The following is a 19,289-nucleotide window of genomic DNA, read 5'->3' as shown; positions in this document are numbered from 1 at the left end:
GGCAGAGAGAGAAGCAGGTTTCATGCAGGGAGCCTGATGCAGGACCCAGTCCCAGGACTCCAGGATCATGCCTTGGGCTGAAGGCAGATGTTTAACCACTGAGCCACCCACGTGTCCCTAAAGCCTGTGTTTTTAAAAAGATAAAATTCAGTGTGAAGAAATCAGTTTTATGTTAAGGAACAGGAAGAAGAATTTTTTAGTAGTTGTAGTAAGATCATAGTATTTTTAATTTTTATTCAAAATGAGCTTGAAAATGCTACATTTCAAAAATCATCTTTAATCCTCTGATTAGCCAGTTCCAGCAGTTTTGTTTTCTGAAACATTATAGATACATTTCAGTTATCTTATTATTACTATTGTTATTTTTAAATTCCATTACAGTTAACCTACAGTAATATATTAGTTTCAGGTATATAATATAGTGATTTAGCAATTTGATACATTACTCAGTGCTTATCATGATAAGTGTAATCTTAATTTCCTTTACCTGTTTCACCCATCCCTTCATTCACTTCCTCTCTGGTAACCATTAGTTTGTTCTCTATAGGTAAGAGTCTGTTCTTTGTCTCTTTTTTTTCTTTATTTTGTTTCTTAAATTCCACATATGAGGGAAACTATGGTATTTGCCTTTTCTGACTGATTTCATTTAGCGTTTTACTTTCTAGATCTGTCCATATTGTTGCAAATGGGAAGATTTCATTCTTTTTTTATGACTCAGTAATATTCCATTGTTTATATATTACCACATCTTTATCCATTCATTGATTGATGGCTACTTGGGCTGTTTCCATAATTATGTTTCAGTTATCTTTCTGATGAAAGAAATGGAATTCAGAACATGAATTTGATCTTTTTTGAAGTAACATAATATTTGAAAAATTCTAACTTTTTAAGGTTTTGGATGATAATGTTATGCAGATGTGAAATATTAAACTTATCAGCCATTTCCCTGATGTTCGTTGTAAAATTGTAGAACATAATCACGATCTGTAGAATCTCTGTTCTTCCAGTAATGTAATTTTCATTTCTATCTTTTCATCTTACATGTCATAGAAATTCTGTCCTTTGCATGGAATCATTAAGTTCATTGAAGATATTGAAAATATCAGAAAAATAAGCAAGTCTTGCTTTCTACTTATGTTGCTTATGATACATTTACATATCACATAATAAAGGAGAATGTTCTTGAGTTGAATGCATTAGCCTTAGTCTTATGTAACTTAACGTTTCTACTATACATAGTATTTTGTTTGGCTGACATTTTTTTTGGTAATAGAAACTGCATTGAGTAACACTGTGGCACAAGCTTCTTAAATCTAGTTTGTTTTTCCCATAGTTACTTCTGGCTACATGTAACTTAAAGTTTAATCCTTTATGGTTTGGTACAGTTAAAAATTTGGTTCACATTTGTTGACAGTGAAACAGAATTTTGTATCATCCACTTAATCACATATTTCTTAAAATAATTGCTGTGTTGCTAATATCTGTGCATTTAAGAAGCTGCAGTGAAAAGAAGAAAAGAATGTTGTTGGCTTTGTTTTACTAATTGTTCTTCCATATCATGATCTCTTTACTGAATATGTTGAGCTATGTTGTTGAAATATGGTACTTGGGACGCCTGGGTGGCTCAGTAGTTAAGCATCTGCCTTTGGCTCAGGGCCTGATCCTGGAGTCCCAGGATCAAGTCCCACATTGGGCTCCCTGCATGGAGCCTGCTTCTTCCTCTGCCTATATCTCTGCCTCGTGCTCTCTCTCTGTGTCTCTCATGAATAAATAAATAAAACCTTAAAAAAAAATATGGTACTTGAGCTACCTGTTTGCCTCATATTCCCCTAGCATTTCCAAGCAGGCAGCTTTGAGTCTTCTACTGATTTCTTGACAGTTTTATATACAGACTCTCCCTGAGTTTTGATAGTTTGACTATGATTTTTTGACTTTATGATGGTGTGAAGTGATACACATTCAGTAGAAACTGAACTTTGAATTTTGATCTTTTTATGGGATAGCAGTACATGATATGAATACTCTTTTGTGATAGTGAGCACTGGCAGTGAGCCACAGATTCCAGTCAGCCACACAACCATGAGGGAAATAACTGATCCATTTATACCCTATCTGTACCCATCCATGCCTTCTGTTTTTCACTCTCAGTACAGTATTCAGTAAATTACATGAAGTAGTCAACACTTAATTATAAAAATGGTCTTTTTTTTAAATCATTTTTTTAAAGATTTTATTTATTAGAGATACAGAGAGAGAGAGAGAGGCCGAGACAGGCAGAGGGAGAAGCAGGCTCCATGCAGGGAGCCCAACATGGGATTCGTTCCCGGGTATCCAGGATTATGCCTGCCCTGGGCTGAAGGCAGTGCTAAACCGCTGAGCCACCCAGGCTGCCCTAAAAATGGTCTTGTATTAGGTGATTTTGCCCAACTGAAATCATGTTTAAGGTAGGTTAGGATTAAACTATGATGTTTGGTACAGTAGGTGTATTAAATGCATCTTCGATTTATATTATTTTCAGCTTTTAGTGACTGGTCCCTTCTGCAAATGACTAGTCTGCAGTTTTCACCACGGAAGTCCACTTATTGTGTGCTTGGATGTTGTGGCAATGTTAAATTGCTGTAAAAGTTTCTGAATGCTTATTCTCAGTTTCTATGTTTATCTTATTTTAAATATTTTATTTATTTGAGAGAGAGCATGCAGGCAGGGGGAGTGGCAGAGGGAGATGGAGAGAAGCAGGCTCCCCATGGAGCAGGGAGCCTGATGTGGAGCTGGATCCTAGAACCTGGGGATCATGAACTGAGCTGAAGGCAGACACTTAACTGACTGAGCCACTAAGGCACTGCTCTATGTTTTTTTTTTGTTATGGCAGTAACAAGCAGCATGCTCATTTCCACTCATCTGTAGGTCATATTTTCAGTGGCAATGATTCAGGTTTTACAATGACAAAATGTTCTACTTCAGAGCATTATTGTACACACATCTTTGTGCTTGTGTGTGAGTGTATCTGTAGAATAAATTCCTAGAAGTGTATTGCTGGACAAAGATTGTGTACATGAATGATTTCTGAGGTTATTGAAATTTGCCCACTAGACATTGCATCCGTTTTATCCTGTCAGTGGTATGAGAGTATCTTTTTCCCTACATAAAGTGTTTTGTAAAGCATTTTATTTTTACTATTAATAAAGGTTTTAAAAAGTATATAATTATTTTGATTTACATGTTCAAAGAGAAGTTGAGTCTCTTGCCATGTACTTCGGAGCCCCTTCTGTATTTTTCTCTATGGGCTATCTCATCATGCCCTTTGCTTATGGAAGGAGGTTAAATACTGGTCTTTTCATTGATTTGTAAGAGATCTTTATATATAGTCCTTTTTTCTGATAATTATATTACATAGTTTTCCCTAGTTCTGTTGCTTTTTAAGTACTGATTTAAAATAAATGAGGGGCACCTGGGTGGCTCAGTGATTGAGCATCTGCCTTTTGACTCAGGTCATGATCCCAGGGTCCTGGGATTGAGTCCAATGTCCTGTGTCTCTGCCTCTCTCTGTGTCTCTCATGAATAAATAAATAAAATCTTAAACAAAAATAAATGAACACACTGACTTTAAACATACCTATTAATTTTTTTAAAAAGATTTGTTTATTAGAGAAAGAGAGAGAGCATGGTGGGCAGGGGCAGGGGTAGAGGGAGAGACAGTCTTAAGTAGAGCATGGAGCCTGATGCAGGAGCCTGATGCTGGGCTCGACCTCACGACCCTGAGATCATGACCTGTGCTGAAACCAAGAGTCTGTTGCTTAACTGACTGTGCCATCCAGGTGTCCCTGTGGTTCCTAATTTTTAAATTCTTGAATCAAGCTTTCTCTGAACTTGAGTGCTTGCTTACTGGTATTGTGCAGATGGCCAATTTTTACATGAATTTCCATGTGACAGATGATAATGTCAATATATTATACATTTGAATTTTTATGATTTTTATTTGTTCCAGATCTACATGTTTTCTTTTTTGTACCGTAAAGATGTTTTTCTGATGTTTTCTGTGAAATTTACAGTACTCACTGATTCTGCAGAGGCTCAGTGATCTCTATTAGTTACGGAAGAGGTAGAAAGATTCCTTTCAATAGTGGCTGCCCTAATGGTATTTCTTGTTTTGCAACAGGAACCAAAGGAGGAGAATGGATTGCAGAAAATGAAGACAAAACAGTCGAATAGAACAAAGTGTTTGGCTAAAAGAAAAATTGCACGTATGTTTTTATTTTTGTGTTGAGAGTGCTTTGAAAATTGCAGCATAGAATTGACAATAGTTTCTTCATTAGGAAGAGAGATCTCTGAGTAAGGATGTATGTGGTTCCTATTTGTTTTGGATTTCATTAAAGTTTTAGAATTCACCATTACCTACAGCTTATACAGTTGACTTATTATGGGCAGAGAGTTGAAATTAAAAATGTGAACTTCATAGTTAGGGACACTTGGATTTTGAATCCTTGCTTCCGCCCTTATATAGACTTTAGGCAAGTTAGTGCTTTCAGCCTACCTCTGTTTTCTTATCGATGAAATACAAATACAACACTTAGTGGCTCAAATAATGGTACCTACTATAATGGTACAATTTTCATCATGTTAAAAAACAATATTTAGCTGAGTAAATTTGAATCTGATTGGCTTTATTAAATGATTCATGAATCGGGCAATATTCCATCTAGTAAAACCATTTTTAAAAATTATTTATTTATTTATTATGAATATTATTTATTCATGAGCAATTTATTTATTTATTCATGAGATAGAGAGGCAGAGGGAGAAGCAGGCTCCATGCAGGGAGCCCAACGTGGGACTTGATCCCGGGTCTCCAGGATCACGCCCCAGGCTGCAGGCTGCACCACCGGGGCTGCCCTATTCCATCTAGTAAATAGAAAGGTGCTCCTGAGGAATTGTCCAAAATGGAAGGTTTTTATAGAAAGGCGGGTTGGGCAAGAAAATTATTAGCAAAAAAAGAGAAAGGATTGTTTTAGGCAAGGTCATCTTCCCTTGCTGGGAAGGATAGGGGTCATATTAGGTGGATTACGTCATCTTCCTTTGGGAAATGGAGAGTTATATGATTATCTCATTGGTGCTTAATCAGAAAATTACTGGTTCATAGGTAAGACTTACATTTCTAGGGGAAGTTGAAACTCTAGTTAGGGTAGGTAGTAAGCCCTGGTTTGGTGACATGTCCTCATCTAAGTAACACTATTTGGGCCTGGGATTTTCCTTTCCTTTTTTTTTTTTTTCTTAAAGATTTTATTTTTTCATGAGAGACACAGTGAGAGAGAGAGGCAGAGACACAGGCAGAGGGAGAAGCAGGCTCCAGGCAGGGAACCTGACATGGGGCTCAATCCAGGGTCTCCAGGGTCATACCCTAGGCCGAAGGTGGCACTAAACTGCTGAGACACCCGGACTGCCCTCCTTTTAATGTTTATTACATTTATAAGGGAAAAAACTCCTCTGTGTATCTTCTCTGTTCTTAATACTTAACTCTGGTCATCACATGTGTTGGGTGTTTTTTCCCACACCAAGCAGTTTTCCAGTTTTCAGTCAGACACTGATATCTCAATTTAAGCAATTCTGATATTGTCTACCTAGAGATAGTATCAGATCCCACAGGACTACCTTTACTTTTGATGGCAACTGCAAGTCTAGGTCATTGCTTTGTGCATCTGACTGACTGGCTATAAAGAGGTTTAATGACCCTCTCCTTGGGTTTGATTAATTTGTAGAATGGCCACAGAATTCAGGGAAATTTACTTACTAGATGACTGGTTTATTATAAAGGATATAACTTAGGAACAAGCAGGTCAAAGAGATGTATACAGGGGGAAGGGCTGCAGAGCTTATATGCCTTCTCTGGCTGTGTCACCTTTCCAGTATTTCCATCAACCTAGAAACTTTCCAAACCTTATAGTTCACAGATACTTACAGAGGCTTCCTTATGCAGGTGTGCGTGATTAAATCATTGGCCATTAGTAATTGATTCAACCTCCAGTCAGCCCCTCCCTCCATTCGCTCAAGGTAGGGGAGATAGGGATGGAAGTTCCAACCATCTAAACCCACGGTTGGTTGGTTCCCGCATCCTTAGGGGTTTTCCAAAAGTAAGTGCATTAATGTGACTCAGGTATGGTTGAAAAGGGATTGTTAAAAATAAGAAAAGTTACCTTTATTGTTCTTTTCACTTAGGAAATTGGAAGGGGTTTAGGAGTTCTGTGTGAGGGAACAAAGATCAAATATTTATTAGTATAAGTCAACAATAGCACAAAAATTTTGTTGTAGGTTTACTTTTTTGATTTTGTACTCAATTGTGAAGTTAATTTTTTTGGCATTTTAATGTGAAGTGTTCAAGCATTTCAGTGAACTTTTAAAAAATATGATAACTAGCTGAAATTTTTTTTAAGATTTTATTTATTTATTCATGAGAGACACGGGGCGGGGGGAGAGACACACACACAGACAGACAGAGAGGCAGAGACACAGTCAGAGGGAAAAGCAGGTTCCATGCAGGGAGCCTGATGTGGGACTTGATCCCGGGACTCCAGGATCAGGCCTTGGGCTGAAGGTGGCGCTTTAACCACTGAGCCACCTGGGCTGCCCACTCGCTGAAATTATTACAAAAGTTGGTTGAAGATAAACAAGGCTTTATTTCACTATTAATTTGAATTTCAGTAATTTAAGGTAGAATTCTTGCCTTAAAAAATTAACCACAAACAGTTCTTTGTTGTGAAATCATTGGATTATGTCTAGAGGTACCTGTCAGGTTAGATCTGTCAAATGTATGCAAGTTACTTTCAGTATTGAAAATTGTTAAAAAAAAAAAAAAAAAGAAAGAAAAAGAAAATTGTTCATACAGGGCAGCCAGGGTGGCTCAGCGGTTTAGTGCCACCTTCAACTCAGGGCCTGATCCTGGAGACCTGAGATCGAGTCCCACATCGGGCTCCCTGCATGGAGCCTGCTTCTCCCTCTGCCTGTGTCTCTGCCTCTCTCTCTCTCTCTCTCTGTGTCTCTCATGAATAAATAAATAAAATCTTAAAAAAAAAAGAAAGAAAATTGTTAATACAATTTTTTTGAGATGTAATTTTGTCAATTGATAGTTAAGTTTATGTCATCATTGGTGGACTATTTATAGTTGTCTGGTTATTCTGGATCTTTATAATCAGATTGGGTTTTACTTTTTTATTTAGTTGTGTCATGCTTTTTTTTTTTTTTGTCATGCTTTTTTTTTTACCTGGTCTGACAATCCTTTTTATCTTTTTTATGTATTCTGACAACTTTTGTTTTTTATAATTACATTTAATGTAATTATTAATGATACTGAATTAAAATTTACCATTTTGAAAGTGTTTGTCCCAACTGTTCTTTGTCTTTTTTCTTCCTTTTCTGTCCTTTTTTTTGTATTTATATTATTTTGTATTTGTATTATTATTATTATTATTATTTTTTTTTTTTATGATAGTCACACAGAGAGAGAGAGAGGCAGAGATACAGGCAGAGGGAGAAGCAGGCTCCATGCACGTGGAGCCTGATGTGGGATTCGATCCCGGGTCTCCAGGATCGCGCCCTGGGCCAAAGGCAGGCGCCAAACCGCTGCGCCACCCAGGGATCCCTGTATTTGTATTATTTTTGAGTATTATTTTGATTCCATTTTGTTTTTGCTGTTGACTTATTTACATCTCTTTTAAAACATTTACTAGTTGCCCTAGAGTCTATAGGACACACATTTAATTAATCACCTTCAAGTAATGTTATATTGTTTCATGTGTAGTGTAGACTGTGTAAAGGTATATTCCCTATTTTGTCTACCCTACTTTGTGTTATTTTTGCCATACATTTTAGTTTTGCATTTGCATATAATAGTTTGATACTATTTTCCTTTAGACAGTTAAATATCCGTTAGAGCAATGGAAATAAAAAATAAAGAATTCCAAAAAAATAAATAAATAAAGAATTCCATGCTTTATTTGTGTGATCTCAAGGACTGTTCATTTCTTTGTGTAGATCCTGGTTCCCAGGCTCATACGCTTTCTGTTGGAAAGCCTCCTTTAGGGCATTCCCGGTGGCTCAGTGGTTTAGCGCCCCCAGGGCGTGATCCTGGAGGCCCGGGATCGAGTCCCACATCGGGCTCCCTGCATGGAGCCTGCTTCTTCTCCCTCTGCCTGTGTCTGTGCCCCTCTCTCTGTGTCTCTCATGAGTAAATAAATAAAATCTTAAAAAAAAAAAAGGAAAGCTTCCTTTATCACTTTTGTAATATAGATTGGTTGCCAATTAATCCTCTGTTTTTGTTTGTCTGAGAAAGTCTTTATTGCTCCCATTTTTATGGCAACAATTTTATTGAGATATAACTTATATATAGTACAATTCATTGATCATACATACCTTTATTATTTAAAATATATAATGGGTTTTAGTATTAAGTGTTGTGCAACTGTTGCCACAGCAACCACTAATTTACTTTCTGTCTCTCTAGATTTGCCTATTCTGGACATTCCCTGTAAATAAAATCATATAACATATATCTTTTGTGACTAGCTTCTTTGACTTAGCTTAATGTTTTCACATTCATCCATGTTTTGGCATCATAGTACTTCATTCCTTTATTACTAAGTAATATTTCATTATATTGCTGTGCCATATTTTGTTCAGTCATTTATCACTTGATGGACATTTAGATTGTTTCTACTCTGGCTAATAAGACCAGAATTGCTGTGAACATTTCCGTGCAAGTTTTTGTGTAGACATATGTTTTCATTTCTCTTGGGTTTATGCCTAGGAGTAGAATTCCTGGGTCATATGGAAACTCAGTATTTAATTATTTGAGAAGCTTCCACAGTTTTCTATTTTTTTTTCTTCCACAGTTTTCTAAAGTGGCTCCCCGTTTTACATTTCCACCACCATTGTATAAAGGTTCCAGTTCCTTCACATCCTTGCCAACACTTTTTTCTTTTTCTTTTTCTTTTTTTTTACAGTATAGACATTCTAATTCTAGTGGGTATGAAATTATATCTCATTCTGGTTTTGATTTACATTTCTCTAATGACTAATGATGTTGGCCATCTTTTTGCATGTATATTGGCCATTTGTATGGTTTTTTTTTTTGTATTTTTTTTTGGAAAAGTTGATTCATATCCTTTGCTCATTAAATTATTTTATTATAAAATTCACAAAAAAACTATGTTAGCCATTTAAAATTTTTTTATCATGAAAGAGGTGTTGAATTTTGTTTTTTTTCTGTGTCTATTGATATGATCATTTGGGTTTCATGTTTTACTTTGTTGATATGGTATATTAATTGATTTTCTTATGTTAAACTAGCCTTGCATTACTGGGATAAATTCTACTTTGTCATAGTGTAGAATACTTTCTATATGTTGCAGGATTTGTTTTGATAGTGTTATATTGAGGATTTTTGCATGTACATTCATAAGAGATACTGATCTGTAGTTTCCTGGTTATGTCTTTGTCTGGATTTAGTATTAGGTTGAAATTGGCCTCAGGGAATGAGTTGCACATTGTTTCCTCCATTAATTTTTGGAAGAGTTGGTAGTAATTTTTCTTTAACTGTTTGACAGAATTCACCAGTGAAGCCATCTGGGTCTAGGCCTTTCTTTGTGGTTAGGTTTTGATTACTGATTCAATCTCTTACCTGTCGTATTCTATTCAGATTTTCTTTTCTTGAGTCAGTTTTGGTAGTTTGTGTCATTTTAGGAATTTGTGTGTTTCATCTAAGTTAGTGAATCAAGTGGCATATAGTTTTTCATAGATTCCATTATAGTACTTTTTTTTTTTTTTTTTTTAATGATAGTCACACAGAGAGAGAGAGAGAGGCAGAGACACAGGCAGAGGGAGAAGCAGGCTCCATGCACCAGGAGCCGGACGTGGGACTCGATCCCGGGTCTCCAGGATCGCGCCCTGGGCCAAAGGCAGGTGCTAAACCGCTGCGCCACCCAGGGATCCCCCCATTATAGTACTTTTTATTTTTGTAATGTCTCCACGGACATTCCTACTTTTAGTTGTCTGAATCTTTTTCCTCCCCCTGCTTAATCTAAGTCATAGTTTGTCAATTAGCAACCTAGTTTTTTTTTTTTTTTAAATTTTTTTTTTTTTTTATTTATGATAGTCACAGAGAGGGAGAGAGAGAGGCAGAGACACAGGCAGAGGGAGAAGCAGGCTCCATGCACCGGGAGCCCGACGTGGGACTCGATCCTGGGTCTCCAGGATCGCGTCCTGGGCCAAAGGCAGGCGCCAAACCACTGCGCCACCCAGGGATCCCGCAACCTAGTTTTTAAAATAAATTTTCCTGTTTTTCTATTGATTTCTCCTTCCTTCCTTCCTTCCTTCCTTCCTTCCTTCCTTCCTTCCTTCCTTCCGCTTTCTTTAGGTTTAGGTTGCTCTTTTCTTCCTGTGTCTTAAGGTGGAAGTATAGGTTTGATTCAAGATCTTTCTCTCTTTTTTTTCCATTTGTTTTTATTTAAGTTCGATTTGCCAACATACACTATAAAACCCAGTGCTCACCCCATCAAGTGTCCTCCTTAGTGCCCATCACCCAGTTACCCCAACCCCCTGCCCACCTCTCCTTCTGCAACCCTTTGTTTCCCAGAGTTAGGAGTCTCTCATGGTTTGTCTCCCTCTCCAATTTTTTCCACTCAGTTCCCCACCTTCCTTTATAATCCCTTTCACTATTTCTTATATTCCCGGTAGGAGTGAAACCATATGATGATTGTCTTTTCTGATTGACTTATTTCACTGAGCATAATACCCTCAAGTTCCATCCACATCAAAGGAAATGGTGGGTATTTGTCCTTTCTGATGGCTGAGTAATATTTCATTGTATATATATACCACATCTTCTTTACCCATTCATTTGTCGAAGGGCATTGTGGGTTCTTCCTCAGTTCCGTTATTGTGGACATTGCTGCTATGAACATTGGGGTGCAGGTGTCCCAGCCTTTCACTACATCTGTATCTTTGGGGTAGGTACCCAGTAGTGCAATTGCTGGGTTGTGGGTTGTAGTGTAGCTCCATTTTTAACTCTTTCAGGGACCTTCACACTGTTTTCTAGAGTGGCTGTACCAGTTCACTTTCCCACCAACAGTGCAAGAGGGCTCCCCTTTCTCCATATTCTTCAACATTTGTTGTTTCCTGTGTTGTTAATTTTCACCATTCTCGCTGGTATGAGGTGGTATCTCATTGTGGTTTTGATTTGTATTTCCCTGATGCCAAGGGATGCGGAGCATTTTCTCATGTGTGTGTGTGTTGGCCATGTGTACGTCTTCTTTGGTGAAATCTCTGTTCATGTTTTTTGCCCATTTCATGATTGGATTGTTTCTTTGCTGTTGAGTTTAATAAGTTCTTTATAGATCTTGGATATTAGCCCTTTATCTAATATGTCATTTGCAAATATCTTCTCCCATTCTATAGGTTGTCTTTTAGTTTTGTTGACTGTTTCTTTGCTATGCAGAAGCTTTTTATTCTGATTAAGTCCCCACAGTTCATTTTTGCTTTTGTTTCCCTTGCCTTCATAGACGTATCTTGCAAGAAGTTGCTGTGGCCAAGTTCAAAAAGGGTGTTGCCTGTGTTCTCCTCTAGGATTTTTGATGGATTCTTGTCTCACATTTAGATCTTTCATCCATTTTGAATGTATCTTTGTGTATTGTGTAAGAGAATGGTCTAGTTTCATTCTTCTACATGTGGCTGTCCAGTTTTCCCAGCACCATTTATTGAAGAGACTGTCCTTTTTCCAGTGGATAGTCTTTCTTGCTTTGTTGAATATTGGTTGACCATAATGTTGAGGGTCCACTTCTGGATTCTCTATTCTGTTCCATTGATCTATGTGTCTTTTTGTGCTAGTACCATACTGTCTTGAGGATCACAGCTTTGTAATACAGCTTGAAATCCAGCATTGTGATGCCCCCCCGCATTGATTTTCTCTTTCAGTATTCCTCTGGCTATTCGGGGTCTTTTCTGATTCCACACAAATCTTAAGATTATTTGTTCCAACTCTGTGAAGAAAGTCCATGGTATTTTGATAGGGATTGCATTGAATGTGTAAATTGCCCTGGATAGCATAGACATTTTCACAATATGAATTCCTCCAATCCATGAGCATGGAATGTTTTTCCATCTCTTTGTGTCTTCCTCAATTTCTTTTAGAAGTGTTCTGTAGTTTTTTAGGTATAGATCCGTTACCTCTTTGGTTAGGTTTATTCCTAGGTACCTTATGCTTTTGGGTGCAATGGTAGATGGGATTGATTCTTTAATTTCTCTTTCTTCAGTCTCATTGTTTGTGTATAGAAATGCCAATGATTTCTGTGAATTGATTTTGTATCCGGCCACATTGGTGAATTGCTGTATGAGTTCTAGCAGTCTTAGGGTGGAGTTTTTTGGGTTTTCTTTATATGGTATCATGTCATCTGCAAAGAGGGAGAGTTGGACTTCTTTTTTTTTTTCTTTTAAAGATTTAATTTATTTAATCATGAGAGACACAGAGAGGCAGAGACATAGGCAGAAGGAGAAGGAGGCTCCTTGCAAGGAGCCTGATGTGGGACTCGATCCCAGGACCCTGGGATTTTGCCCTAAGCTGAAGGCAGATTCTCAACTACTGAGCCACCCAGGTGTCCTGAATCTTCTTCATTTTTAAAAAATATTTCCCTTATTATAGAGTTCTGGTTTGACAGTTTTTTCTTTCAGCATTTTCAGTCTGTCACTCCATTGTCTTCTGGCTGCAGAATTTTTAACGAGAAGATGATGATAATTCTAACTTTATTCTTCTGTTTGTAACCTGTCTTTATTGGTGACTGTCTTCAATATATATATATATTTTTTAATTACCAGTTTGAATATAATGTTTAGGTGTGGATTTTTTTTGGGTGGGGTAAATGGAATATATATATATATATATATATACTCACACATATATATATATGTATCAAGAATTAATCAAGGGTTGGATGCTTAACTGACTGAGCCACCCAGGCTCCTCATGGTCTTTATTATGTTGAGGTATTTCCTCTCTAAATCTACTTTGTTGTGAGTTTTTATCATGAATGATGTTGAATTTTGTCAGGTGCATTTTCTTTTAAGATGATCATGATTTTTATCCTATATACACACACACACACATATATGTACGTATTTTTTTAAAGATTTTATTTATTCATGAGAGAGAGAGAGGCAGAGACATAGGTGGAGGGAGAAGTAGGCTCTTCGCAAGGAACCCTATGTGGAACTTAGTTCCTGGACTGGGATCACGCCCTGAGCAGAAGGCAGATGCTTAACTGCTGAGCCACCCATGCGTCCCAAATACATGTATTTTTAATAATCTTTTTGTATCTGCGATTTGTAGTCTTTTATTAACCTTTGAAAATTCCCAATTTTGTTTTATTAAGACTTTCGGTTCAGAGCAAAATTGAGTGAAGAAACTGATTTTCCGTTTACCCCCTTACCTCATACGTGTAGAGCTGCTTCTGGCAGAGTGGAACATTTGTTATAGTCGATGAACATTCAGTGACATAATCACCCTAAGTCCATAGTTTATATTGAGGTTCACATTTGGTGTTATCCATTCTGTGGGTTTTAACAAATACATAATGACATGTATCCATCATTATGGTATCATACATTTTCACTCTCCTAAAAATTTTTTGTGCCCTCCCTATTCATCCATCCCCTTGCTAATCTCTTACAACCACTGGTATTTCTATTAGATGTATATAATATCTCATTGTTGTTTTAAGTTGCATTTCCCTGATGATATACGATGTGTAACATCTTTTCATAAGCTTATTTGCTATCTGTATATCTTTTTGGTGAAGGTCTTTCTTCTACTTAATACGTCTATTCAGGGCTAGAAAGTTCCCTTTCAGCACTGCTTTTGCTGAATCCCACAAATTTTGATAAGCTGTGTTTTTATTTTTTCCACTTGCAATTTCTTGGATCCATGTGTTATCTAGAAGTATGTTGTTTAATCTCCATGAGTTTTTGGATTTTCTCGTTACCTTTTTGTTACTGATTTCTAGATTAATTTAATTGTAGTATGAGAGTAGACATTGCCTAATTTTTATTTAAATTTGTTAAGGTGTGTTTTATGTGTCTTGACAAACCACATTTGGTGACAGACCACAATGTTTTATGTGAGCTTGGTATTGGTTGGAATAACCTATGGATGTCAGTTACATCCATTTGATTGATGTTAAGTCCAGTTATACCCTTACTGCTTTTCTGCCTGCTGGATCAGTCCATTTCTGATAGAGATGTTGAAGTTTTAAAATATGATAGTGGATTCATGTATTTCTCCTTGTAGCTTTTTAAGTTTTTGCTTTACATAATGGCATTTACATGTTAAGGATTGCTATGTCTTCTTGGAAAATTGACCTCTTGGGCAGCCCAGGTGACTCAGCGGTTTAGCGCCGCCTTTGGCCCAGGGCCAGATCCTGGAAACTTGGGATCGAGTCCCACATCGGGCTCCCTGCATGGAGCCTGCTTCTCCCTCTGCCTCTCTCTCTCTCTCTCTCTCTCTGTGTGTCTCTCATGAATGGATAAATAAAATCTAAAAAAAAAAGAAAATTGACCTCTTTATTATCATGTAATACCTGTTAACTTTCCTTGCTCTGAAGTTGGCTCTTTCTGAAATTAATGTAGTTACTCCTACTCTTTCTTTTTTTTATTATTTATTTATTATTATTTTTAAAAAGTTTTTATTTATTTATTCATGAAAGACACAGAGAGAGACGCGGAGACATAGGCAGAGGGAGAAGCAGGCTCCCTGCAGGGAGCCCAATGCGGAACTTGATCCCTGGAACCAGAATCACACCCCCAGCCAAAAGCAGATGTTCAACCACTGAGCCACCCAGGTGTCCCCTTTTTTTTTCTATTTTTTAAAAATGTATTTGTTTTTGAGAGAGTGTGTGTGTTCTGTGCATGATTGCAGAAGGATCAGATGAAGATAGAGAATCTCAAGTGGACTCCCTGCTTAAAACCATCTAAGGGCTCTGTCCCATGACCTCGAGATCATGACCTGAGCCAAAATTAAGAGTAGGATGCTTAACTGTCTGAGTCACCCAGGTGCCCCTCTCCATCTTTCTTTTGATTAGTGTTATTGTGATATATTTGTCCATTTACTTTTTTTTTTAAAAAAGATTTTATTTATTTGAGAGAGGGCAGGGAGAGGGGCAGGCTGAGAGGGAGGGAGAAAACAGGCTCCTCACTGAGTGGGAAGCCAGAAGTGGGGCTTGATCCTCGGACACTGGGTTCATCACCTGAGCCTTTATTATGCTTTTTAAAAGATTTATTTAGAGAGAGCATGCAAGTGGGGGGAGGGTGAGAGAATCTCAGGCATACGCCTTGCTGAATGCAGAACCTGATGTGGGGCTGGATCCCAGGCCCTGATATCATGACCTGAGCCAAAATCAGGAGTTGGATGCTTAACTAACTGAGCCACCCAGGTGCCTCATGGTCTTTATTATGTTGAGGTATTTGCCCTCTAAATCTACTTTGTTGTGAGTTTTTATCATGAATGATGTTGAATTTTGTCAGGTGCATTTTCTTTTAAGATGATGATTTTTATCCTTCATTTTATTGTTTTGTTTATTGAAGTATAACTAACATACAATGTTCTGTTAGTTTTAAGTGTACAGCATATTGATCCAGCAATTCTTTTTTGTTCAACAATTTTTTTGTGTGTGTGAATCTTAAATTATTATTATTTCTTCCTGTCGCTTACACCCAAGGTTGGGGCAGAGGAGAGGAGGGAAGAGGAGAGGTGGGAATCGCCTCTCTTCCTAATTGTTCAACAATTCTTTACATTACTCAGTGCTTACCACAATAAAGGTGGTCACCATCTGTTACTATACAACATTATTATTGACTATATTCCCTATACTGTACCATCTTTTTAAATCTGTAGTTGCCTTTATATTTGTTTATTTTTAAAGATTTTATTTATTCATGACACACAGAGAGAGGCAGAGACACAGGCAGAGGGAGAAGCAGGCTCCCCACAAGGAGCCTGATGTGAGACTTGATCTCAGACCCTGGGATCATGCCCGAAGCCAAAGGCAGATGACCAATTGCTGAGCCACCCAGGTGCCCCTCCCCTGCCTTTTATGGTTTTAACTGAGTATCTTATGTGATTACATTCTCTCTTTTTTTAATATTTATTTCAGTAGAATTCTTTTTTTTTTTTTTACAATTTTTAGCGATTGCCCTAGAGTTTGCAATATACATTTACAACTAATCCAAATCCATTCTCAAATAGCACTGTAATTCATAAGTATTATGTGTACTTTATAATAAGAAAATAATGCTAATTTCTCTCATTTCTTGCATCATTGTTGTCATTTCACAAATGCAGACACCTGTATAAAAATAAGATACACAAACATACACAAACAGATACATTGTTAGTATTAGTTTTTTGAACAGTTTTCTGTTAGATTAAGAATAAGAAAAATAGGGATGCCTGGGTGGCTCAGTGGTTGACCATCTGCCTTCAGCTCAGGTCATGATCCCAGTCGAGTCCCGCATAGGGTTCCCTGCAGGGAGCCAGCCTGCTTCTTCTTCTGCCTGTGTCTCTGCCTCTCTCTGTGTGTCTCTCATGAATGAATAAATAAAATCTTCAAAAAATAAGAAAAATAAGTTTTTATTCTACCTTCGTGTATTCCTTCTTTTTTATTTTTTAAAATATTCCATTTATGTATGTATGTATGTATGTATGTATGTGTTCATGAGAGACCCAGAGAGAGAGGCAGAGACACAGGCAGAGGGAGAAGGAGGCTTCCTGAAGGGAAGCCCAATCGGAGACTCACACATCCCTTAAGTATTCCTTCTTTAATATTCTTCCTTTATTTATGTATATCTGAGTTTCTGACCTGTGTCTAAGGAACTTCTTTCAACATTTCTTGCAAAGCAGGTCTATTGGCAACAAATTGCCTCAGTTTTTGTTTAAGAAAGTCTATTTCTCCTTCAATTTTGAAGAATAATTCACAGGGTAAAGAATTCTGTATTGGTAGATTTTTTTCTTTCAATACTAAGTATTTCACTCTCTTTTTGCTTGCATCGTTTTTGAGAAGTCAGATGTAATTCTTATCTTTATTTCTGTATAGTTAAGGTATCCCCACCCCCATCACTTCTTTTAGGATTTTTCCTTTATCTTAGATTTTCTGTAGTTTGAAAATGGTATATCTTAAGTGTAAGGTGGGTTTTCGTTTTTTTGTTGAGCTTTCTGGACCTGTGTTTTGGTACCTGACATTAATTTGGGAAGAGTTTGAGTCCTTTACTGTTTTGCATGTTTCTTTTTCTCCTTTCTTTTTTCTTTATGGTAGGTAGTTGTATTATGTGTTTGTTACTCCTTTTGTGATTGTCGCATAGTTCTTGGATATTCTGTTTTATTCTTTTCAGTCTCTGTTTTCTTTTTAGTTTTAGAGGTTTCTTTGATATATACTCAGTTGTGTCTAGTTTACTAATAAGCCCAACAAAGGCATTCTTCAATTTTGTTTTAGTGTTTTTGATCTCTAGCATTTCTTGGTTCTTTCGGATTCCCATCTCTATTTGTATTGTCCATCTGTTCATGCATGTTCTCTACTTTATCCATGAGAGCCCTTAGCATATTAATCATAGTTGTTTTATTTATTTATTTAAAATAAATTATTTTAAAAATTTAAATTAGTTTTTTTTCTTTCTAGAGAGGGTGGGCGGGAAAGACAGAGGAAAAGGGAGAGAAAGAATCTCAAGCAAACTCCACGCCTAGCACAAAGCCTCTACATAGGGCTTCAGCTCACAACCCTGAGACCATGACCTGAGCTGAAATCAAGAGTTGGACACTTAACTGACTAAGCCACCCAGGCACCTCTAATCGTAGTTGTTTTAAATTTCTAGTCTGATAATTCCAATATCTCTGCCATGTCTGGTTCTGATGCTTACTTTGTCTCTTCAAAGACAAAACCAAGACAAAACCCCTCTTTTGTGGGTTGTTTTTTTTTTTTCCCTTTTAGAATGCCTTGTTAATTTTTGCTTGAGAGTTGGACATGATGTACATAGAAAGAAACTGTTATAAATAGGTTTTTGGTAATTAATATGTTGGTAAGGTATGAGAGTAGGGAATGTATTTTGCAGTTCTATTGTTAGGTGTTAGTCATTCAGTGTCTGTGTCTATGGATGTGAACTTCACAAGTGTTTCTCAGTGCCCCTCCCCCCTTTTTAATGCCCCCTGCTCTTCCTCTATGTGGGACAGGGTGGCTAGAGAAGTTTGGAATTTGGTATGTCCCCTTTTTCAGATCAGTTCAGTACTGATAATACCCTGTCAGTGTAGGCTTTGATGACCTATTTTGACCTAGGGCATACCTTCTTAAAAAGAACCAAGTGTTTTGGCATATTTCAAAAAAGTTCCTTTTTCCTCTGTGGTAGTCAAGTGGAAATTTCTTCTATATTTATTGTGAGAACCTAGTTGTGCTCTTGAAGAGAAAACTTAACAAAAATGTGGGGGTTTGCTGTTACTGAGTTTCTGTGGAGTTTTTAATGCTCAGACTTATATGCACTGAGCCTCCACTAATTTGTCAGTTTATTGTTTTTTTACCCTGACAGTGGCAGCTTCTGCTTTTGAATCTCTGCTCTGATACACCATTACTCCTTGTATTCCCCTGTTGATCTCTTTGTCTTGGTGCAGTAGTTTGCTCTGTATCCTCCCTTTTTTGTGGATTGAAAAAGAGTTGTTGATTTTTTTAGTCTCTTCAGCTTTTTACTTCTCGTTAGGACAGAGTGGCAACTTCCAAGTTGTAGAACCAGAAATTGGTTGTATCGTCCCTATTATGTTTTCATTTGGGCATTATTCAGTTTATCATTTTTATGTTTTTGTGATTAGCATTTTGATAACAACATCTGAGTTTCTTGAGTTAACATGCTATAATTTACTTAACCATTGCCTTTTTTTTGTTTTGTTTTGTTTTTTTTTAAAAGGCATTTAAGTCAGGGTTCCTTTAGATGATAGTATAGTGGACATCTTTTTGTGTATAGCATTGCTCTTCAGTGACTGCCTAGGGTTAATTCCCAAAAGTGGTATCACTTTGAGAATGCACATATATAAGGGTTATGACATGGTGCCTTTCAAATATGTTTTACAAATTTATACTGTAACTGGCAACATACAGATATATTAGCTTTACTGCAGTTGCAGAGTTCTATCTGATTTGGAAAAGCAAGTTTTTAGGAAAAGATTTGGATGGGAAAATAATTTATCTTGTTTGTTTTTTTGTTTTATGAAACATTCCCTT

The 19,289-nt window shown here is 37.0% G+C and overlaps 1 protein-coding gene across 3 annotated transcripts in view; it reads left to right on the top strand.

Annotated features, from left to right (window-relative positions):
• Positions 1 to 19,289, top strand: part of UIMC1 (ubiquitin interaction motif containing 1) — a 120,490-nt gene that overhangs the window by 26,111 nt on the left and 75,090 nt on the right. For all 3 annotated transcript variants that reach the window (XM_041747700.1, XM_041747701.1, XM_041747702.1), the window contains one exon: positions 4,160 to 4,244. In XM_041747700.1, the coding sequence (XP_041603634.1) occupies positions 4,160 to 4,244 (85 nt within the window). The remainder of the gene's footprint in view (positions 1 to 4,159; positions 4,245 to 19,289) is intronic.

The sequence above is a fragment of the Vulpes lagopus genome, chromosome 3 (genome assembly GCF_018345385.1).
Source record: "Vulpes lagopus strain Blue_001 chromosome 3, ASM1834538v1, whole genome shotgun sequence".
Classification (NCBI taxonomy): Eukaryota; Metazoa; Chordata; class Mammalia; order Carnivora; family Canidae; genus Vulpes; species Vulpes lagopus.
This window is presented reverse-complemented; position numbering and strand designations above follow the sequence as displayed.